The 21,874-nt window shown below is 39.4% G+C and overlaps 1 protein-coding gene across 1 annotated transcript; it reads right to left on the bottom strand.

The window, feature by feature from the left end:
• Positions 1-1,150: 1,150 nt before the first annotated feature.
• Positions 1,151-17,324, bottom strand: LOC106089201 (fibroblast growth factor receptor-like 1). The gene is made up of 5 exons (XM_013254995.2): positions 16,935-17,324; positions 7,747-7,991; positions 7,573-7,688; positions 1,916-2,141; positions 1,151-1,850 (listed from the first exon to the last, which is right to left on the bottom strand). The coding sequence occupies exons 2-5, from the start codon at positions 7,874-7,876 to the stop codon at positions 1,243-1,245; spliced, it is 1,080 nt and encodes a 359-aa protein (XP_013110449.2). The 5' UTR covers positions 7,877-7,991; positions 16,935-17,324; the 3' UTR covers positions 1,151-1,242.
• Between the last annotated feature and the right edge of the window lie 4,550 nt (positions 17,325-21,874).

Here is a 21,874-nt window from a genome sequence, read left to right on the forward strand (position 1 = left end):
AAATTTAAAATTTTATTTTGGTCCTACGAAAAACGGGCGCTCTTTCAAGGACATCATAACACACCTTTCACTTCAATAGTCATGGGACATAATGAGATGTTCGTTAACATTGCTGCTTAAAATGTCATGCATGATATTCGCGACAACTATATGAAAAGGTCATCGACGATTGGTATGTTATATGTCCTCAACAATTTAACAAGATCAGGCACGCTTCTATTAAGACGTTTGACGACGCGGCACAATGGAGCCAGCATAAGTAAGGGGAAAACCACCGCTTAAAAATTATCTAATGTTCACGCCGGCATTTGGACTCAGGCGTTCGATTTTATTGGCGGACATGCGCCACGGTGGCCTGCATTATTTACATTTGCAATTAATTGAAGCGAATTTTATATTGACGCAGCGACACGACGCTGCTATTTTGCTCATAGAACGCAGTACCACTTCTGCGGAATGCTTCTGTGTTCTCATAACTGAATAATAGTAGGTTGTCACTTGCCGAGAACAAAAGTTGGAAAGGTCCCATGAACATTGAGGATATCAACATGTGCAGATTAAATATGTCGCAAATAGGAGAAAACATTAACAAAGAATGAGTGTAATAAGTAGAGAAGAAGTTGACATCCTCAGTGACAGGAACTGTCAAGAATTAAAAAATGTTATGTCGGCTGATTGCTTTCCGCAACCTTACAATATCCTCATGAATGCTGTTATGAACTTCCTAATACTTTTCTTGATGTAGAGGCTTTTTTTTGCACCAGTTGAACCTTGCGCTTGATGTCTCATGGATTACCCATCCATAAGGAGATGATTCGGATGACTGCAACAAAGAAGGGTTAGAATAAGAAGAAATTAAACAGCTCCGAATATATCACTCCATTTCGGGGAATTTTTTGTTTCATTCTATGGCTTCGATTTTCTATACCTAAATTCCACATATAACTGGTAACCACACAAATAATACGTTGTCCAAGGTTTCAGGCCCGGCTTAGGCAACGCGATGCGTTTGTTCTCAAAAAGAGTGACATGACTTCAAAAACCTTCGGCAGGACAAGAGCTATAACGACCTCCTATTGCAAGGCTTATTCCACCTGGTTGAGACTTCGCCTAAGCGACAGGCTACTGAACGAAAAGATACAAAATCGGATTTAAGTTTATGCTAGTCTATATTTATTTACACATTGTAAAAACTAGTTTTAAAACAAACTTTGGCACTAATTTCCCCTACACTTAATCCTACTACGTTCTAAGCATACGCTGTTGATCTGTGGCAGTCATTTGTTCCTCAGAGAAATCCACAGTATCTCCCAGTTCATTGTGGCGGCATCGTTTATGCAAAATATAGCATAACCACACGGACAGTGGTAATATAGCCAAACCCACCGGCATTAGAAAGAGTAGCCAAAATTCCTGTGGATCACTATGCGCCACATCTACATTCTCCTCACTATAATCCGACCAATAGGTGGCAAAATCATCTTCCACTGGATCAACTTGTAGATATGCTTCGCGTATGCTATAGCCCCGTACTGTGATGGGCACACAAGCGTAGAAGCCCTCATCTTGAGCTTTTACTTCATTCAATATGAGTTTACTTAGATATACATCTCGGCCTATGGGTTTCTCACGAGGCGTTGTCAAGAGTTCGTATGCTCGCCCATTGTAATAGACGATGGAATGTAGACTTTCATAGTCGATATATTTGAGATCAGGTAGACGGCGAAACCATTTTATTGTGGGATACTCATCACTATACACACGACATTGGAATACAGCTTGGGAGCCCAAACTCACTGAGCTATTCAGAGGATAGGCATCCAAAAATTCAGGCACTTTTTGTGAAGTATCTGTTGAGAGGGTAAAAAATTAAAAATGTTGTTATTGGGGCACACCACGTGGCTGTGGAACTTACTTTTAATGTCCAATTGAAATGTCCTTACTAACTTAACATCCACTACACTTGTTCCCACATGGGGCACCACAGTGCATTTGTAGAGGCCCGAGTATTTTTCGGTTACATTTTTCAATTGCAGCTCAGATTTACAGAAATTATCTTCGCAAGGTAATTGGGTCCAGTCCTCATCGCCAACATCGTTATGGTAACAATTGGTGCTACCGCCAGAAGATTCTATACATTGCTGTAAGAAAAAGGAAAAGCAATCAACATTAGAAGTGAAGCAAAGCTTTTTAGCACACAAACTTATTCATTTGTAATAAATATTATTTTTTTTAGTACAAAATTTTGCTACTTAATAACGTGAACATTCAATTAATTTCCATGATCATTCAATTAAGGAACCGCGGATACTTTTCTCATAACAATGAGTGCAGTCCGCTCAAAGTTGAAGCTCAATGCTTTGCCGAGTCCGAAAGGCATGCCGCATAGTGACACCACTTGGCAGAGAAGTCTTAACATGGCAGGATACCTAACAAATGTTGCGAGCATTAGTAAGAGGATAACCTCCGCTGAAATTCTTTTTCTATGCTCACGCCGGGATTTGAACCTAGGCGTCTGAATTACATAAGGTGCATAATGTACTACTATTAGCTCCTCATCTTCGGCCGGTTTGTTTGTTTGTTCCATATAGACTCAAAAGCGGCTGAACCGATTACCTTGAAATTTCGACAGTTTGGGAAGGTTGGTCTGAAAGGAAACATAGGCTATATAATTTTTTGATATTGGGAGGGGGCGGACCCTCCCCATTACCCAAAAAGTACTACGCAAAAATAAAAGTGAACCGATCGGGACAATATTGGGTTCAAATGAAAGGTATTACAGAGTAGAGTACGATTACAAAAGTTTGGTCCAAGTACATGAGGGGCCGCCCCAGCCCCAAAACCCCTTAAAATAGGTTTATTTGACAATCATGACAATATGGGACTCAAATGAAAGGTATTTCGGAGTAGATTACGAATATGATCAGGTAGTAGGAATAGGCTTTATAATTTATTGATAAGGAAAGGGGACTGGCCCTCCCCCTTACTCCGAAAGTACTACCCAAAAATAAACGTGGGCCGATCGGGACAATATCGGACTCAAATGAAAAGTATTCAGGAGTAGAATACGAATTTCATATTAAAAATTGGGTCCAAGGTTTTTTGGAGGATCATGACAATATGGGACTCAAATGAAAGGTATTCGGACGTAGATTGCGAATATGGCCAGGAAGAAGAAATAGGCTTTATTCGGAAGGGGGCAGAACCTCCCCCGTTACCCAAAATAAAAAGCGGACCGATCGGGACAATATAGGTATCAAATGAAAGTTATTGGAAAATAGAATACGAATATGGTATTAAAATTTGGGTCTAAGTACTCCTAAGGGCCCCAACCCTGAAATTTCCTCAAAAAGACATATTGGACGTTCATGTCAATATGGGCCTCAAATGAAAGGTATTCGGGAGTAGATTACGAATCTGGCATACAAAATCAGTTCGAAGTATAGGGGGTCACCCTACCTCCCAAAAATGGGCATATGACCCATCATGACTATATGGGACTCGGTTTTTTTTTTTTTTTTGTTTGTTCCGTAGAATCAAAAACGGCTGAATCGATTTTCTTAAAATGTTCACAGACTGTGTACGTTTGTCTGGAAGGAAATATAGGCTATATAATATTTAGATATCGGATGGGGTGGTTCCTCCCCCCTACCCCACCCAAAACCAAAAGTGAACCGATGGGCACAATATTATTATCAAATGAAAAGTATTGGAGAGTGGAAAACGAATATCGTATTAAAATGTTGGTCCAAGTAACCAGTGGGCTGGCCCAACCCCAAAACTCCTCTAAACAGATATATTCGACGTTCCTATCAATATGGGACTCAAATGAAAAGTATTCGGCATTAGATTACGAATATGGCATAACAAATTAGATGGGAGTTCGCCCCACCCCCAAATGGGCATATTAGCCGACCATGACTAAATGAGACTCAAATGAAAGGCATTTGGAAGTAGATTACGAATATGACATTACAATTTGCGTTCAGTCAAGGTGGAGCTTTTCCTCTTAAATATACTTCAAATAGGTTATTTGACCCATTATGACAATATGGGACTCAAATGAAAGGTATATGAGAATAGAAAACGAATTAGACATTCAATTTTGAAGCCAAGAGTTTGGGGGATATGAAGTTCAGTTTAGATGGTGCTTTAGGGCGACTCCCCCCCTCTTAACTGGACTTCATATCCGACTATGGCAAAATAACGGTTTTTTGGGGTAAAGAACGAATTTGATATCTTTTTTCAGGGCAAAGTACCGGTGGCCGCCACAGCCCCAAAACACCCTCCAAATGGTTCATAGATACGGACCATGGCAATATGGGGCTCAAATTAAAAGGACTTGGGAGTATTGCACGAATTTGGTATCCATATTTGAGTCGAAATGTCTGAGCTATCATCGCTTCCCAAAAATACTTCTAATTACCCTAATTTTTAAAAACATCAGATCTTGGAGATTGGTGATGCGATGCGTTCGAAATTTTTTTGCATTTTTACAGTCACCAAGGAGTGTTGGTGAGAGATTAGGAGATTAAAGCCTTCTTTAAGGATGGCATAATCCGCATCGTTTGGGTGCAGAACCATAACGGAGTAAGGGGGAATTAAAGGGCAGACGATTTGACAGTGAAGGCCAGAGGACTGCCGTCGATAAACTCGGTTAGCCCGAAGCCTTTCGGATCGACGCAGTCCGATTTAAACGCGTGGGCGACAAACGTAATACTGTGGAACAGCGATACTCTCGGTAGGACGGCGAAAATCTTACGGCGTGATTCCAGATCGTGAGAGGACGAGGCTATTAATGCAAGGAAGTAAGAAGGAGGTCAGTATAGCTTTTGGTATCATAACGGGACACATAAGACTACGAGCTCACTTAGGCAAAATCGGTTCGGCAAGTGATAGCATGTGTAGAGCATGTGGGGAAGATGATAAGACGTTGGAGCATTTCCTAAAAATTACAAATTTTATTTTTCGAGGTTACTTTTTAGTTTTTACAAGTCGATTACTGGCTTATGTGTATGTCCATAGTGGCATGGGGAGACTGAAACGGAAAGAGAAGAAGCTGCTCATAAACCGCCACAATCTTATATCTGGGGTTGGTTGTTGGGATTTTACTTTCAATCTGTGAGTACAACAACAGTTCATACTGTCCACCTACAGGAACCTCACAATATTGTACAGTTGTCAATTCCAGTTAGTTAATGTTTAATTTTCAATTTAGTACTTAATTGAAAATGAAGTACTTAGTGATAATTTTAATACGAATTTTCCATTTTAGTACTATGGTGTCAATGTAGAAATAATGGGAAATTATTATACTAATTTGTCAATATTGTACAAAATGATATTTATTACTAATTTCTTAATTTATTACAAAGTGATAATTGTAGTACAAAATGACAAATTAGGTACTTATCTTCCAATATAATACTTGAGAACAAGTTACTACTTATTTTGTCAATGTAGTACTAACTAGTCGATTTAGTATTAATTTTTCAATCTTGTGCCTAATTTTAAATTTAGTACTAATTTATCAATGCAGTACTAAAACATCTGTAAAGTGCTGATTTGATAATATAGTATTAAAAAATCAATTAAGTACTCATTTGATAATGTAGTATAAAACGATCAATACATAAATTTAGTATTAGGTCAATGTTGAATTAAATATTCAATTAAGTACTTATTGATCATCTTATTACTAATGGTTATTTAAGTCCTAGTTTTAATGCAGTGTAAAATTAAAAATGAAGCACTAATTTACTTAGTACCATACGTAAGTTTAGTACCATTTTGCCAATGTGGTACTGAACTTGGAACTAATTTGTCAATGTTGTATGAAATGATCATTAAGGTATTAATTTGCCAATGTTGTACTAAACGATCAAATTAGTAGTACGAAATGATCGACTGAGCAATAGTAAATGATGATAGTAGTCGTATTTATAAATTTAGTACTAATAAGTCGATTTATCACTAATGTGTCACTGTAGTTCCAAACATGCAAATCAGAACTTTTGATTTCGTACTTAATTTTTTTGTACTTAATTTAATTATAAAATTAAGTAGTAGAGTAGACACTCAGTACTAAATTGAATGTAGGAGTACAATATGTTCAATTTAGTATTTATTTGTCAATGCTGTACTAAGTGTCGAATTATGTACTAACAATTTGTCCATGTAGTACTAAATAGTCAATTTAGTACTAACATGTTAATGATCGATTAAGCACCTATTTGTTACTGTAGTAATAAAAATCAATTAAGTACTAATGTGTAACGATTAGTTAATAATCAAAAAATTCAAATTTCCCAAAGTAATGCATAAAAGTCAATTAAGTACAAAGTAATGCTTAAAATTCAATTTAGTACTACTTTGTCTATATAGTACAAAATGGACAGATTAGTGTTAATTTTTCAATGAAGGGCTAAATGGTTATTTTAGTACAATACTACAATAATACTAAAGAATGAATTAAGCACTAATTTGTCTATGTGAAAAAAGTATTAAATTCCAATTAAAGGCAACTTTTTCACTAAAGTACAGTAGTGCCGAATTAAATACCTAATTTCCTTTTAGTAATAATCTGTCAATGTAGTTCTAAATAGACAATGTCAATGAATTGCCAATTTAGTACTAGTTTGTACAGGTAGTACTAAACAATAAATTCAATACAAAATTGACCGTGTTGTATTCAAAATTTTTGTTTAGTACTCTGCCACCTCAGCCCAAAGGTTAGCATATCCGCCTATGACGCTGAACGCCTGGGTTCGAATCCTGGCGAGACCATCAGAAAAAATTTTCATTGGTAGTTTTCCCCTCCTAATGCTGGCACCATTTGTGAGGTACCATGCCATGTAAAACTTCTCTCCAAAGAGGTATCGCACTGTGGCACACCGTTCGGACTCGGCTATAAGAAGGAGGCCCCTTATCGTTGAGCTTAAACTTGAATCGGACTGCACTCATTGATATGTGAGAAGTTTGCCCCTGTTCCTTAGTGGAATGTTCATGGGCAAATTTTGGAAAATTTTGATTTATGTTAGGCTCGGTCGGTTAATTTTTAGATATAGCTACTAAAAAGACCAATATTTTGTTATACACAATTGAACAATGACTTGTACTTATTAGTATTTGGTCCAAATCGGAACATATTTCGATATAGCTACTATGGGACATAAGGTTTACATATATACCCGAGGTGGTGGGTATCCACCAACTTCAGCCCGGCCGAACTTAATGCTTTCTTAATTGTTTTATAATGCGTTTTGACAGTTGCTCGGGTGAAAAGTCAAAGTCAGTACTTGACTTAAAACAGTAAAAAATTATCATCTGTTATCTTGAAAACAATTATATTTTTTCATTTAAGGCTTGGAAAGAACAGCAAAGTATGGAAATTTTCTTATTTAATGCTTATATGTGCATCAAAACATCAATCGTTCATTCCAAAACATGATTTTTTACATATTGAGAGAATTAAAAGAAACTTAAAGAGAGTAACTCACAAATACAATCACATATTCATTTTGAACATTGCTTTTCTAAATAGGCAGAATTCATTACCATACCTTAACTTACCTTAAAATACCACAGGTATTTGATATTATTATCTTTGCTTTCATCTATGAGACCCTTTGTACCGCATTGAAGTGTTATATTGTAACCACTACTCTGTTGAATTAGTTCAGTATTTTCTGAAATCGGAATTTTCCAAGATTAAACAGAAATAATAAAAACAACAAAATTGCTTACCAGCATAATCGACAAATAGGGCGAATGCACTGTGGCCAGGACCTTGATATACAACAGCGAGTAGTAGTACTAGTACTATTAGTTGTGAATGCTGAAGCGTTATAATCTTTTCCGCAATTTCACGGACCATCTTCAATGGCGACCAGATTGGGCATAAGTAAACATTATCGCTTACAGTTTGTTTAGGGAATTCTAGGGTTTTCAATTATTTTTCTTTTTTAAATCCAAATATTATGTGATGATGTCTGTTGAATAAGTGAAATTGAGAGTAGATACAGTGAGTAACAAAAATAAGTTCATAATGGTTAACAAAAGTCTTAAATAACAATAGAAGAGAAATATAACTCAAAGGAGATGCTTTTGCATTAGGTAACAAACAGCTGTCCGTTATTCTTTCCTTTTAAAATTCTGCTGATTTCAACGTTCTACGCTACAAATTGAGACACGAATATGTTTAACGCAGATGCCTGCCATCACGGCCCGAACCTGCTAGGCCCAAGGGTGAATACAATGCGTCCACCCCCACATGTGGTAATCCACACATGAGTACCAATTAGATCCCACGTATTTGGACGCATTCACCTCCTTGGTTAAAAGGAGCACTACTTAAAACTCCTTCCGATCTATGGGTCACGGCACGCGGTTGAAAACGCAACTCCACGCCGGAACTTATGCTCTACCCGTGATTTGGGTACAAACCATAGCCACCACGTTGCTCCCATCTTGAGCCTCACCATTGCCAGGCTGGAACCGAAGTTCCAGGGTCTCCTGACACCCGTGGTACCAGATTAAAGTCTCCGTTCAAACTTCGTTGCCTTAAAAAACTACTACCAGTTAAATCCCAAACACTTCCGGACTGGTCACCTGGAAGAAATGAATCGCCCTAAGCCGACCTAAAGCCAGCATACGAAAGTATGCACCAAAACAACATACATCAGGACGATATACACAAATACAAACAGGACAAGGTAGCCCTCGGGCTACGCCACACATATCATCATGGGACCCTCACAGATGACCGAACACAACCACAAAAGCTACGGGAAACAACGATGGGCAAACGCCGCAGCCCCAACCACTTGGTCGAGCCACCACAGCAACACCTCGCTATGGATAACAAGCGTGTATTCATGCCTCCACTAAGTTTTGCCCTTCTCCTATGAAATACTTTCCGGGAAAATGTGGCCAGCCTTGCATCAGGGCTGGGCCCTATTGAAATTCCACACCGCCTCGCTAATCCCCATCGCGCCTAAATCTCTAATGTCTGCATAGTACGGGCATTTCGTCAGTACATGCCTCCAGTCCTCGCGCCACGCCTCCACGTCGCGCCACGAATAAATTCGTAAGTCACCCGAACATTGTCACTGTTCGTCCATCTAGTTCTCCACCTAACATCAAGACGCTCCAAAAGGAGTGCCTTGAGCCGCCTAACATCCCCATCTGTAAGCTCAGAAGTAGTGAGCCAATCCTCACGAACTAATGGAATTCTCTTTTTCACACTATACAGAACGGTCATGTAACTCACGAGTAAATCAAGCGGGGGCGCGCCAAGCAATACCTGTAGTGCATCTGTCGAAACAGTCCTGCACACTGGCAAGCAACCCAGCATTGCCCTCCTCTGACAAGAGAGGATCTTCTTTCGTCCTAAGACTGTCGCAGCAATACCGCGCTCCATAAGTTGTGCAAGCAACAAATAGACCACCATATATGGACCGAACAGCGCGACGACTAAGACCCCAGTTGCTTCTCAGAACACTCTTAACCAAACCGGGTACTCCAGTCATCTTTTCCTTCACCCGATCCAAATGGACCAGGAAACCCAGTCTCTCCGAAACAATCACTCCTAGATATTTTACGAGCCCTGCATTCCTGATGCTAGCTCCATCAGTTCGAATCGTAGGTGGACGATTCCACGACAAGATGCTCTTGAGCACCATTGTCACGGTTTTGTTCTCCGCGACGTAAACACCAACATGATCGCTCCATTCGGGCACAATGCCCATGGCAAGCTCAACCGCGAGTTTACAGAGTAAGTCTGGAATCACCTTCAACCTGGGTGAGCAGGTCATCCGCATATGCACTGAATTTAAAGGACTAAGCGAGACGTCCCAGCAGGGGTTCCATCATGAGGTTCCCTATATATATTGACCACAGATGGACACCTGAGGGCAGCCACGCTGAATATCCTTCCAAACGGTATCGCTAGCACCAACTACTCTTCTATCACTGAAGTAACTACGCCAGAGAGAAAGTTCACGACAATCTCGTGAATACACTACGCCATGAAAGGTAATCTAAATCACATATTAGGCCCTCGATTCTCTCACACAGTTCTGCACATGCATCCACACATACACAGTGCTCTTTTCCTCCCGAAAGACGAACTGGTACGGAGAAGTACTCTCCTCGCAGTCCTCCCTAAATCTTGTCACCATTATCCTCTCCCATACTTTTGCAGGCACGCGGAGGAGACTTATGTCCCGATACGATCTCGGATTGCTCCTCTATCGATCGCGCGATTTCAGAAGGACTGAGACTCGAACACATTTCCACGTACGAGGGAAATAGCCTACTTCGACACAACGTGTGAGGTTCAACTCGACATGGTCAGGTATAGCCTTCCAGATGCTTTTACACATCTGTCCCGTCATACCGTCCATGCAAGGTGACCTTCCGCTTCTAAGCCGGCAGACACTGTCCACTATCTCGACCCTCTCCAGACTTGGAGGAGGCACGATTATCTCCACACTGGGAGCCTGTTCGTGCGCATCCGCATCGGAAAAGAACGTTCCCATTAACACCCTAGCACACTCGTTCCAAGAAGTCAACACATTGTCCCCCACTCTAAAAACGCCCAGGCCACCCTGACTAGAACCCTGTTGCCTCTGTGGTAGCACACGCGGTTTATCTTGACCCATGGATCATCTCTGTTGTCCTGTACAAATCTCCTAAAGCGATCTTCCTTGGTTCTAATCAACAGTTACTTGAACGTCCTCAAATTGCTAAGGTAGTCGTTTCGGCGTGAGACAAGATCCTCAGCATTGCAACTTCTGGCTCTTCGAAATCGCTTCCTCCCGACGTTCCGCCGCATTATTTCCAACTCACGGGTCCACCACATTGTTTCGCCTTTCGACGTCTGAATTTTATTGTTCAACAGCCACCCCTCACAGCTCACATAGACCAATAAATGGTTATAGCCCCCACATCAACTTCTTTAGCCACATGAAGCTTTTTTTCTTTCCCCCTTTGTATAACATTTTTAAATATTCCAAATAACAATGAGCTTGTGATCATTTTAAGGAAACCGATATTTGTTTCTCACTGTATAAATAAAACCAACAAGTGCATGTGCATGCATTAGTGGCAGAATTTGTTAAAAATTGTTTTCATTGCAATTTTATTTATGTGGTTGCCTTGGGTATTTTTTGTACAATTAAGTTTAAACGTTTGCACACTTTTCTTGGCAAATAAATGCTGATATTTCAAAAATACAAATCCAACGAGGAAATAAACAAATAAATAAACATGTGCAAATATGGGATCATTTACAGAAGAGTCTTTTGGAACAAACGATTTATATTTTCTGTGCAATTTTGGGAACTGCATATACAATTTTTTTGCAAGATTAGATGTTTTTAACTCCCAAAACGCCTTGTACAACCGAGCAGATAAAGAAAATAGAGAAAGTTGGGAACCACAGCTTTGAGATAGTCAGTAACTTTATTTACCTCGGCACCGCCGTTACCGAAACGAATAACACCAGTTTTGAGATAAAGCGAAAAATAATTATACTCTGAACTATAATTCTACTATGAAGCTGTTTAGGAACAAGGACACCTCACGACAGACGAAGATTACACTATACAAGACACTGATACTACCCCTGTCTGAGGCATGGGTACTTGTAAAAGTAAACGAGGTAGTGCTTGGAGTATTTGAGAGAAAGATTCTTCGTAAAATATATGGACCAGTTTGCGTTAATGGAGAATATAAGCGACGTATGAACCACGAGCTGTATGACGAAGATTGCATAGTTACATGCATCAAAATACATCGGATGCGTTGGGTAGGTCATGTTGTCAGAATGGATGAAGAAGCTCCAGCAAAGAAGTCTTCTGAAGGGTGGTCTTCAAACAGGGTGGTACTCGCAAACCGGGAAGACCAAAAGACCGATGAAAAGATCAAGTGGTGGGAGACAATTCGCAACTTGGTGTCAGAGATTTTAGAATGAGCGCAGAAGATCGAGGCGCTTGGAACGCTATTCTACGTTTGGCTAGTGGATCAAATGTTCTGTCATAGCCAATTAAAGTAAAGTCAAGATGTTTTTTAGACGAGCAGATAAGGATAAAAGATATACTAAGATGATTTAGTCATATACGTCCGTCCGACCATGCTTCAAAGGAAATCATAGTAGCGTTCGCTGTAACTAAATCGATCGCGAATGCATAAAATGCATATAAATACGTTACAAAATCATGCACCAATGTTGTCCCTATCATTCACACACGTTTTTAGAAATATTGTTAACAAGCGTGGATGACTTTGTGAACACGCGTTGTTGTTTCATGCAGAGATCGTTATGAACATCATCCCTACAAAATGTGTATGTATACCAAGCTTAGGTTTAAATGATTCTAAAAACATTGTACGTATATAGCAGTCTTTGGTGCAATGTGCTATGCGTTTGTAAACATTAAATGAGATGGATGGAACACAGGTTCAGCACTCAGAAGCACGAAAAACCTTTTTGCATTTTTTTTAAAAATCTGTGCTAAACGTTGTCAGAATTGGAACGGCTGTGGACGTTTCATTTACAAAAACTGTTGTTGGTTGATAAACATTTGTGGTTGCTCTGATAACATCTGTGTATTGCTTCACTATAATGAACGCATGTGGTCACTTTGTCAAGGCTGTGCTTGAATTTTTCTATAGGTGTACCATCTATATCGATTCAGATCTGGATATAGCATGTTATCCCTAGATTCCTTATACATTCTACGATCAGATTTCTCCAAAATAATCCACATATTAACTGATTCAATTTGCGTATACTTTGTGTTGAATCTCAGGCTAAGCCCACCTGAACTTAACTGGAATGGACCTATTTTCTTTAATCAAAATTTCTTCAAAACTATTTTTAATATTAATTTTAAATAAATTTATGGCATCAAAAAATATTTTTTCATTTTTCTTTAGTTATAAAAAATTTACATAATATTTTTACGACTTTACTCTCATTAGATAATTATTCAATAATACTTCAATTTATTGGCACTTTTTTGTACGCTGACGTTTACAACTTTATCGAATGAAAACTTATACGACCGCCACAACAGAAGGCAGATAAGAAGTAGTTGTTGTGACTATGATGAATATTCCATGTGTGTGGTATGCCTTTGTCTAGGCATCTCGTAAGGCAGTGATGTATTTGAAGGCATTATCGTCTAAGGCCTTAAAGAAGCAATGAAAAAGTCTAAAAAGCATTAAAATCCCACAACCTCAACAAACCTCGTGAGGGATACCAAAGGTACGTTCGCAAGTTCACTCAGATCACAGAAGAAACTGCTCCCCAGAAAGGAGAGCCTACGTCTCTGCAGACCCGAACAGGAACAAAGCAAGTGGTCAATAGTCTAATCCTCATCGAGACAACTCCTACAGAAGTCATTGTGCGGAATCGCCATGTGCGCCGCCATGCGGCCTATAACATAGTGTCCGGTTATGACCACTGTCAAAGCACTCATCGACCTCTTATCGAACGCCAGCAATTCCCTCGTCTTCCTCCTGTCGATGACCGGCCATAGCGCCTTCGCTGTCCGGCAACTATCTACCGTGTCTCACCTAGACACCGACACCGCCCTGGCCATCCCCTCTACTGTGTTCAGTAGCTCGACAAATGGCACGTAGGCAAGACCGATGACTGGTCTGCTGGATACCTACTATCCCCAATCAACGTCATCGCTCTCCTCCTTGATTTATTCGAACCCACCCAGGAATGGGCAGCAAATCCTGGCAGAGTGTATCGTTCATAACCCGCCTCTTGTCCTCAATCTCTCGAAGACTCGTCCTATGGTCGAATAAGTACGAATGACACAGATTACTGACATCCGCAAATGAGTACATCGGATTCGCAGTCTGACTCAACAGGTCGTTGATGAAAATATGAAAATGAGAAGGAGAAAAGACAAAGCCCGGGGAACACCTGCGGTCAATTTATGCTCATTGGATGAGAACCCATCTATAATGACTCGTATAGTGCGATCTCTGAGAAAACTCGAAATATATCGAACGAAGCCATTGCCAACACCGAATGCGACAAGCTTTGATAGTAGTGCTCCGTGCCAGACTCTATTAAGAGGAGATATCCAGAGCCACAACCTTACTCTCACCAAACTGGTGGATTGAGAGCCCGTAGAGCAATTTCTGCGTAACCCATACTGCTGGTCGCTAAGAAGGCCATTAGACTCTGAATACCTCACCAGATGGTGATTAACCATGCTCTCCATAACCTTGGAGAGAGGGGAGCATATCGCAATTGGCCGGTAATTCGCAGGGTTGTTTGCCTCACCCTTCTTGGGTATTGGCTGAACGTTCGCAACATTCCAACGAGCCGGGAAGATTCCCGCACGTTGGACGCGGTTGAAAAAGTAATGGATGAGCAAGCGAAAAAGAACAATTGCACAAGACATGTGTTGATATTAAATCGGTAAACGAATTATTTAATGTATTTCTTGGGAGTAACACCACTGGGCTTAGCAATGCGTGAAAAAACATCGGACTGAGGCTTAGCCCGGCACAAAAAACGTCCTGAGAACAAAAAATTGCAAATTTTGCCCATGAACATTCCACTAAGGAACAGGGGCAAACTTCTCACATATCAATGAATGCAGTCCGATTCAAGTTGAAGCTCAATGATAAGGGGCCTCCTTTTTATAGCCGAGTCCGAACGGCGTGCCGCAGTGCGACACCTCTTTGGAGAGAAATTTTACATGGCATAGTACCTCACAAATGTTGCCAGCATTAGGAAGGAAAAACCACCGCTGAAAAATTTTTCTGATGATCTCGCCAGGATTCGAACCCAGGCGTTCAGCGTCATAGGCGGACATGCTAACCTCTGCGCTACGGTGGCCTTTATGTCTTGAGAACTCATGTCAGAATTTGGTTAGCCACGAGAGGGTGCAGATCTTTCTAGTCGATAGGATCTATACGTAGGCATCATCCAGAATTTGGTTCAAAACAGAAGGTAACAGTGATACTCAGACAATTGATTTAAAACCCAATATGACCGCAAGGTATGTAATGTAGGACTAGAGAATCGTACATCGCTTTGATCACTAGAGAAAAAATACCCTATTTAAAAAAATGCTGCCATTTTTAGTTTACTGAAGGGGTAAGGGGGCTCGTTTTTATAGCCGATTCCAAATGGTTTGACTAATTTTGCCAACAGAAGAATTCTCTCATATAATAGAGTGCAACCATTTTTTAAAAATGGGGTCCTAATTGGTGGCTAGTTATGTCAGCAATCTTGAGAAGAAACGTGTTTCCATTTTTTATACCCTCCACCATAGGATGGGGGTATACTAATTACGTTATTCTATTTGTAACACCTCAAAATATGCGTCAGAGACCCCATAAAGTATATATATTCTTGATCCTCATGTCACTTTAAGTCTATCTAGCCATGTTCGTCGGTCTGTCTGTCGAAAGCACGCTAACTTTGTAGGGAGTAAAGCTAGGTGCTTGAAATTATTATTAGTGTAGGTCGGTTGGGATTGTAAATGGGCCAAATCTGTCCATATGTTTGATATAGCTGCCATATAAACCGGTCATGGGTCTTGACATCTTGAGCCTCTAGAGGGCGCAGTTCTCGTCCGATATGACTGAAATTGTGTTTTTGTTCGCTTCCAACAACTGAGCTAAGTATGGTTTCAATCGATCCATGTTTTGATATAGCTGCCATATGAACCGATCATGGGTCTTGATTTCTTGAGCCTCTAGAGTGCGCAATTCTAGTCCGATTTAACTGAAATTTTGCACGTGGTGTTTTAGTATCACCTCCAACAACTGTGTTAAGTATGATTTAAATCGGTTCATAATCTGGTATAGTTGTCATATAAACCGATCTTGACTTCTTGAGCCAATAGAGCTCGCAATTCTCATCTGGTTTGGCGGAAATTTTGTACAACGGCTTCTCTCATGACCTTCAACATACGTCTTCAATATGGTCTGAATCGATCAATAGCTTGATACAGCTCCCATATAAACCGATCTCCCGATTTTGCTTCTTGAGCCCCTGCCAGGCGAAATTCTTATCCGAATGAACTGAAATATTACACAATGACTTCTACAATGTTCAGCATTCATTGATGACTCGAATCGGACTATAACTTGATATAGCTCCAATAGCATAACAGTTCTTATTCAATATTCTTTGTTTGCCTAAAAAGAGATACCGCGTATAGAACTCGACAAATGCGATCCAGATTCGGCCTGTTGAACTTAGCACGCTGTTACTTGTTATCAGTTCGCAAATATTTTAACTCTTTAAGTTCTATATGCATTACGTTAGCCCTCTTTTTTTTATGAATTTGTAAGACCTTACAGTTAAGGCCTGCCAAAACTTGTCTTCCACCGCTGTAGAGAATCGGTTGCCGAATGCCTGGTTAGTTGTTTGGTATCTTATCCATTACCACAACAGGTATGTTATGTACTACGTAGGTAGGACTGACTACTTATTTTATAGATTTTATATGCCATAAATTCTACTTTTTTATATATTGTTTTTTTTTGCTATTATTTTGGTTGGTATTTGGATTTTGTTGTTTTTCAATACGACTTAATTATTTTGAATGCCACACATCAGCTTATATCCACATGTGAATGCCAATTGCGGAAAGGGGGTGTCAGTGTGTGAACGGGTATACGTTTGTATGTTTATAATTCGCAAATAATTATTTATTTTGCCACATGTTTTTTGTTGTTTGCACATAAAAACGGAAATTCATTCAAAAACATTACTCCTCGACATGAAGCATAATTTATAGCGGTACATTTTACAGCGAATACGGGTGGCAACCATGTTTTGTTTTTTTTTCGCACTTTATTTAATTCACCACACTTAAGCATAATTTTTGAATAGAGGACAATTACATTCATATACTATTAAATTGATATAAAAAACTTTTACACACTTTCTTTGTTTTATCCGCAAGAATCACTGAAATAAGTAAAAGACGTTTAAACACACACGCGTCTGGTTAGCGTCTAATCAATTGAAAAGGGCGGTGTTGGCAATGGCGGTAACGGCGTTACATACGTCCTACAGATACAACACAAATCGATTGCCAGTAGCAATGTTCAACAAGTGTTACAGTGTCACAAAGGTGGGTGGATGGGGGTAGGCTAGACTCCTTGCCTTTTACGGCAAACAACAACAACACTAGCAACAACTAAGGAGGTGTGTATTTTTGTTGTGATAAGCAGACCGGCGGCGGACCGTTCATTTACACGCTCTAGCTACTCCGGCTTGTGATCAGAACAAATTAGTACTGCTTGAACAAATAGAATTGTGCTTGCGTTCTACATATGCTTAGCCCCAAACGACGACGGCGACGTCAACGCCAACCGCATAAAAGACCATCGATTCGATCGACAGCCAACCGACGACAGCAACCCGCCAATGTTATTCTGTTTTTCTGTCTGTCGGATTGTGTGCTACTGCTCATTCATTGTATTTGTTTATTTCCTCCATCCATCTATCGTCGTGACATATCAATGTGCAAATATACGGTAGTCATTTGTTGATAAATACGAGTAGTAGCTAATGTACGATGTGCCACGACGATGGCAGCGCGAAAGCCGACATTGTATGTGGTAAGTGCAAGTAATGCATATGTCTGGGGGCAAGGGTGGGGGCGTTATTAATATTCGATTATAATTGCCCATTTCATTGCACAGTGATGCGAAAAAATCCATAAAAATAATGAGATCAAACTTAATGCGAAATTCAACCAAGTACCCAGTTAATTTTGTTGAAATCTTAAAATACCTACTTTAAATACTTACGATTCTCGATTTTAATAAAAATTCATTGAATTGTTTGTCTACCGGCGTACTGACCCGAACAATTCTTAGACTATTAGCTGTTGGATCGGTCTCTTGGAATCTGAGGGGATTAGTCAGCTAAGGAAAGGAATGAGGCTAGTTAGGTAAGTGGTATAGAATAGCACAGGTACGGGAAATATCTTATCACAACTCCTGTGGATGACCACTATCAGCAGCCTAATAAAACTATTTTAAATATAATCTTTCTAACCTTTTGGAAAGATTATATTTCTAAAGGGTGATTTTTTTGAGGTTAGGATTTGCATGCATTAGTATTTGACAGATCACGTGGGATTTCAGACATGGTGTCAAAGAGAAAGATGCTCAGTATGCTTTGACATTTCATCATGAATAGACTTACTAACGAGCAACGCTTGCAAATCATTGAATTTTATTACCAAAATCAGTGTTCGGTTCGAAATGTGTTCATTCACCGTAACGTTGCGTCCAACAGCATCTTTGAAAAAATACGGTCCAATGATTCCACCAGCGTACAAACCACACCAAACAGTGCATTTTTCGGGATGCATGGGCAGTTCTTGAACGGCTTCTGGTTGCTCTTCACTCCAAATGCGGCAATTTTGCTTATTTACGTAGCCATTCAACCAGAAATGAGCCTCATCGCTGAACACATGAATGAACACATTTCGAACCGAACACTGATTTTGGTAATAAAATTCAATGATTTGCAAGCGTTGCTCGTTAGTAAGTCTATTCATGATGAAATGTCAAAGCATACTGAGCATCTTTCTCTTTGACACCATGTCTGAAATCCCACGTGATCTGTCAAATACTAATGCATGAAAATCCTAACCTCAAAAAAATCACCCTTTATATGTACAAGGAAAGGAATTTCGTCACAGATACAACACAAATAGTCTGTTTACGTTATGCAAATAGAGTTTTTCCTAGCCTAGACGAGAATATTGCATAAGATATCCCTGAAGACGATACTCAATGTAAAGGGTGATTTTTTTGAGGTTAGGATTTTCATGCATTAGTATTTGACAGATCACGTGGGATTTCAGACATGGTGTCAAAGAGAAAGATGCTCAGTATGCTTTGACATTTCATCATGAATAGACTTACTAACGAGCAACGCTTGCAAATCATTGAATTTTATTACCAAAATCAGTGTTCGGTTCGAAATGTGTTCATTCACCGTAACGTTGCGTCCAACAGCATCTTTGAAAAAATACGGTCCAATGATTCCACCAGCGTACAAACCACACCAAACAGTGCATTTTTCGGGATGCATGGGCAGTTCTTGAACGGCTTCTGGTTGCTCTTCACTCCAAATGCGGCAATATTGCTTATTTACGTAGCCATTCAACCAGAAATGAGCCTCATCGCTGAACGGTGAATGAACACATTTCGAACCGAACACTGATTTTGGTAATAAAATTCAATGATTTGCAAGCGTTGCTCGTTAGTAAGTCTATTCATGATGAAATGTCAAAGCATACTGAGCATCTTTCTCTTTGACACCATGTCTGAAATCCCACGTGATCTGTCAAATACTAATGCATGCAAATCCTAACCTCAAAAAAATCACCCTTTATGTTTATCGCCAAGTTAGAATGAGGTGGTCATAACTTCGATAAAGATCGACAGGGAAGTGGGAGCAGATGGGTGACTAGTAAAACTATTTAAATCAATTAGAAAAAGTTAAAGTGTGCCGAATAATTGGTAATCACTACAATAAGGGTATCAAATGAAAAGTATTCGGGAGTATATAACGAATCTGGCATACAAAATCAGATCGATTATGATACTTGGCTGAACCGATTTTCTTAAAATTTTTATAGATTGTGTACGTTTGTCTGGAAGGAAACATACATAGACTAAATAATTTTTAGATATCGGGTGGAGGCGGACCCTCCCCGAAAGTGGTCCGATGGGCACAACAAGGGTATCAAATTAAAGGTATTGGAAACCATAAAACGAATATGGTATTAAAATTTGGGTCCAAGTACCCAGCGGGCCCCCCAACCCCAAAACTCCTCTAAACAGATATGTTGGAAGTTCATGTCAAAATGGGACTGTAGTTTACAAATATGGCATAAAACATTTGGTCCAAGTAATGGGAGGCCGCCCACCCCCAATTGCCTCCAAATGGGCATATTAGCCGACCATAGCAATATCGGACTCTAATGAAAGGTATTTGGGAGTAGATTACGAATTTGTTTACAGACCGGTAAAAATTTTCCCTTATTAACTGAGTTTGCATTTGGATTATTTTGGTCTCAAGAAGTCACCAACACAATCAATCCTGCCACACACTTTTCATTTAATTTTTTTTTTTTTTTTTAATTGAGTTTGACAGTTGTTCACGTGAAAAGCCGAGCAGAGTACCAACCCTACCTTATTTTTATTTATGTTTCACTACTTATCGCAACATTTTATGCATTTCAGCCTAATGTACACCCAGCAGAAAATAACGGTAATAATTAAACAATGCTTACTTACTGTGTACTTATTTATTATATTATTGATAGCAGCTCATAGAGTAAACGCTCATTTTTCAAATTTCATAAACTTCGCACTCTTAGCACCTGGGTGGGCATCCAAAAAAAAATACCAAAAATAGGTATTAAATGCCAGTGATAAAAACGCAATGGCTAGTTAAATAAATATTGACCGTTAATTGATACGACCATTGGGGATTTTCAAATAATATCCAACGATAGAGGGGAGGGGAAAGTGTTTATTTAGGTTTATCAACCCCATATTTTCATTTACAATCAAAATCAGATAAACAATTGATAACTCGTAGATTCATTTTGCTCAATCAACCTCCTTGCGGCCAAAATGGTTGCCCCGGATATGGTTGCTGCATGCGTACAAATGCATAGGGATTTGGATTGATAATTCGTGCTATATCCAAATATGAACGTCCGTTTCTTGATTCAGGAAACTCTCTTAAAACGCCATGGATGACATCGATATGTTGCATTAGCAGTATTGTGGACCACAGCAAGACAATGGAAAGGGATGCTGCTCTGTTGAATGTCAATAGGAAATACATCTGGAGGTGAATGTTGTAAATTCCGTTCAATGTTCAATATTTATATGAGAATTTTGTTGGTTTGCTGTCATTTTCCACTTAATGATGGCCCGGGTCATTGTCATCATCCATTGTCAATGTGAAAAGAAGAAGACTAAAACCTTTTTCGGACTTCCCCAACTCTGCCAAGGAGTAGTTACTATTGTTTAGTTGCCATAAAGCTTCTTTATTGATGTATTGATCATTGATTCTTTTGGTCGTTTATTTCGTCATCAGCATGATGCTACACCTTTAGCTCTCTTCACTTATGAATATTTATTTTTTTTCTTATTCATCGTTATTTGTTTTACAAAAAAAAGTACAACAAAAAAGTGAGTATTGTTTGTAGGTTTTTTTTGGCAAGCGCTAAAAAAACTGGTTCTTAATTAACATATGGGTCATTCCACTGCAAGAATATGTGCCATAGTAAGTATAAGTAAACAAATCGAAACTACATAATTTTGAAACAAGTAAAAAGGCATTGAGTTCGGCCGGGCCGAACTTTGGATATCCACCACCTGGGGTATATATGTAAACCCCCTTTCGTCACAATCCGGTGAAAATTGGATAACTTATGCATTCAAATTCGGCACGGAAATTAAGTGGTCCAATAAATATAAGTCACTGTTGAATTTTGTATTTCAAATTTCGACAAAATCAGTTAATGAATAAAGCTTTTATAAGCTTCAGACCCTTAACCGTCATATTGGTCTATATGACAGCTTTATCTAAATACACTCCGATCTGAACCATATTTGACTCGGTTGTTGGGAAGCGTAAAAATACTGACTGTTTAAAATTTCAGCTAAATCGGTTAAAAAATTGAGCTTTCATGGGCTTCAGACCCTTAATGAGGAAATCGGTCTGATGGCAGCTATATCTAAATAGAGTCCGATATGGTTTAGATCGGACTCCTCCTCGGACGAGTCCTATGTTGGGAGGCGTAAAACTAATCACTGTTTTAAATTTCAGCGAAACGGT

Source organism: Stomoxys calcitrans, chromosome 2 (genome assembly GCF_963082655.1).
Source record: "Stomoxys calcitrans chromosome 2, idStoCalc2.1, whole genome shotgun sequence".
Taxonomy (NCBI): Eukaryota; Metazoa; Arthropoda; class Insecta; order Diptera; family Muscidae; genus Stomoxys; species Stomoxys calcitrans.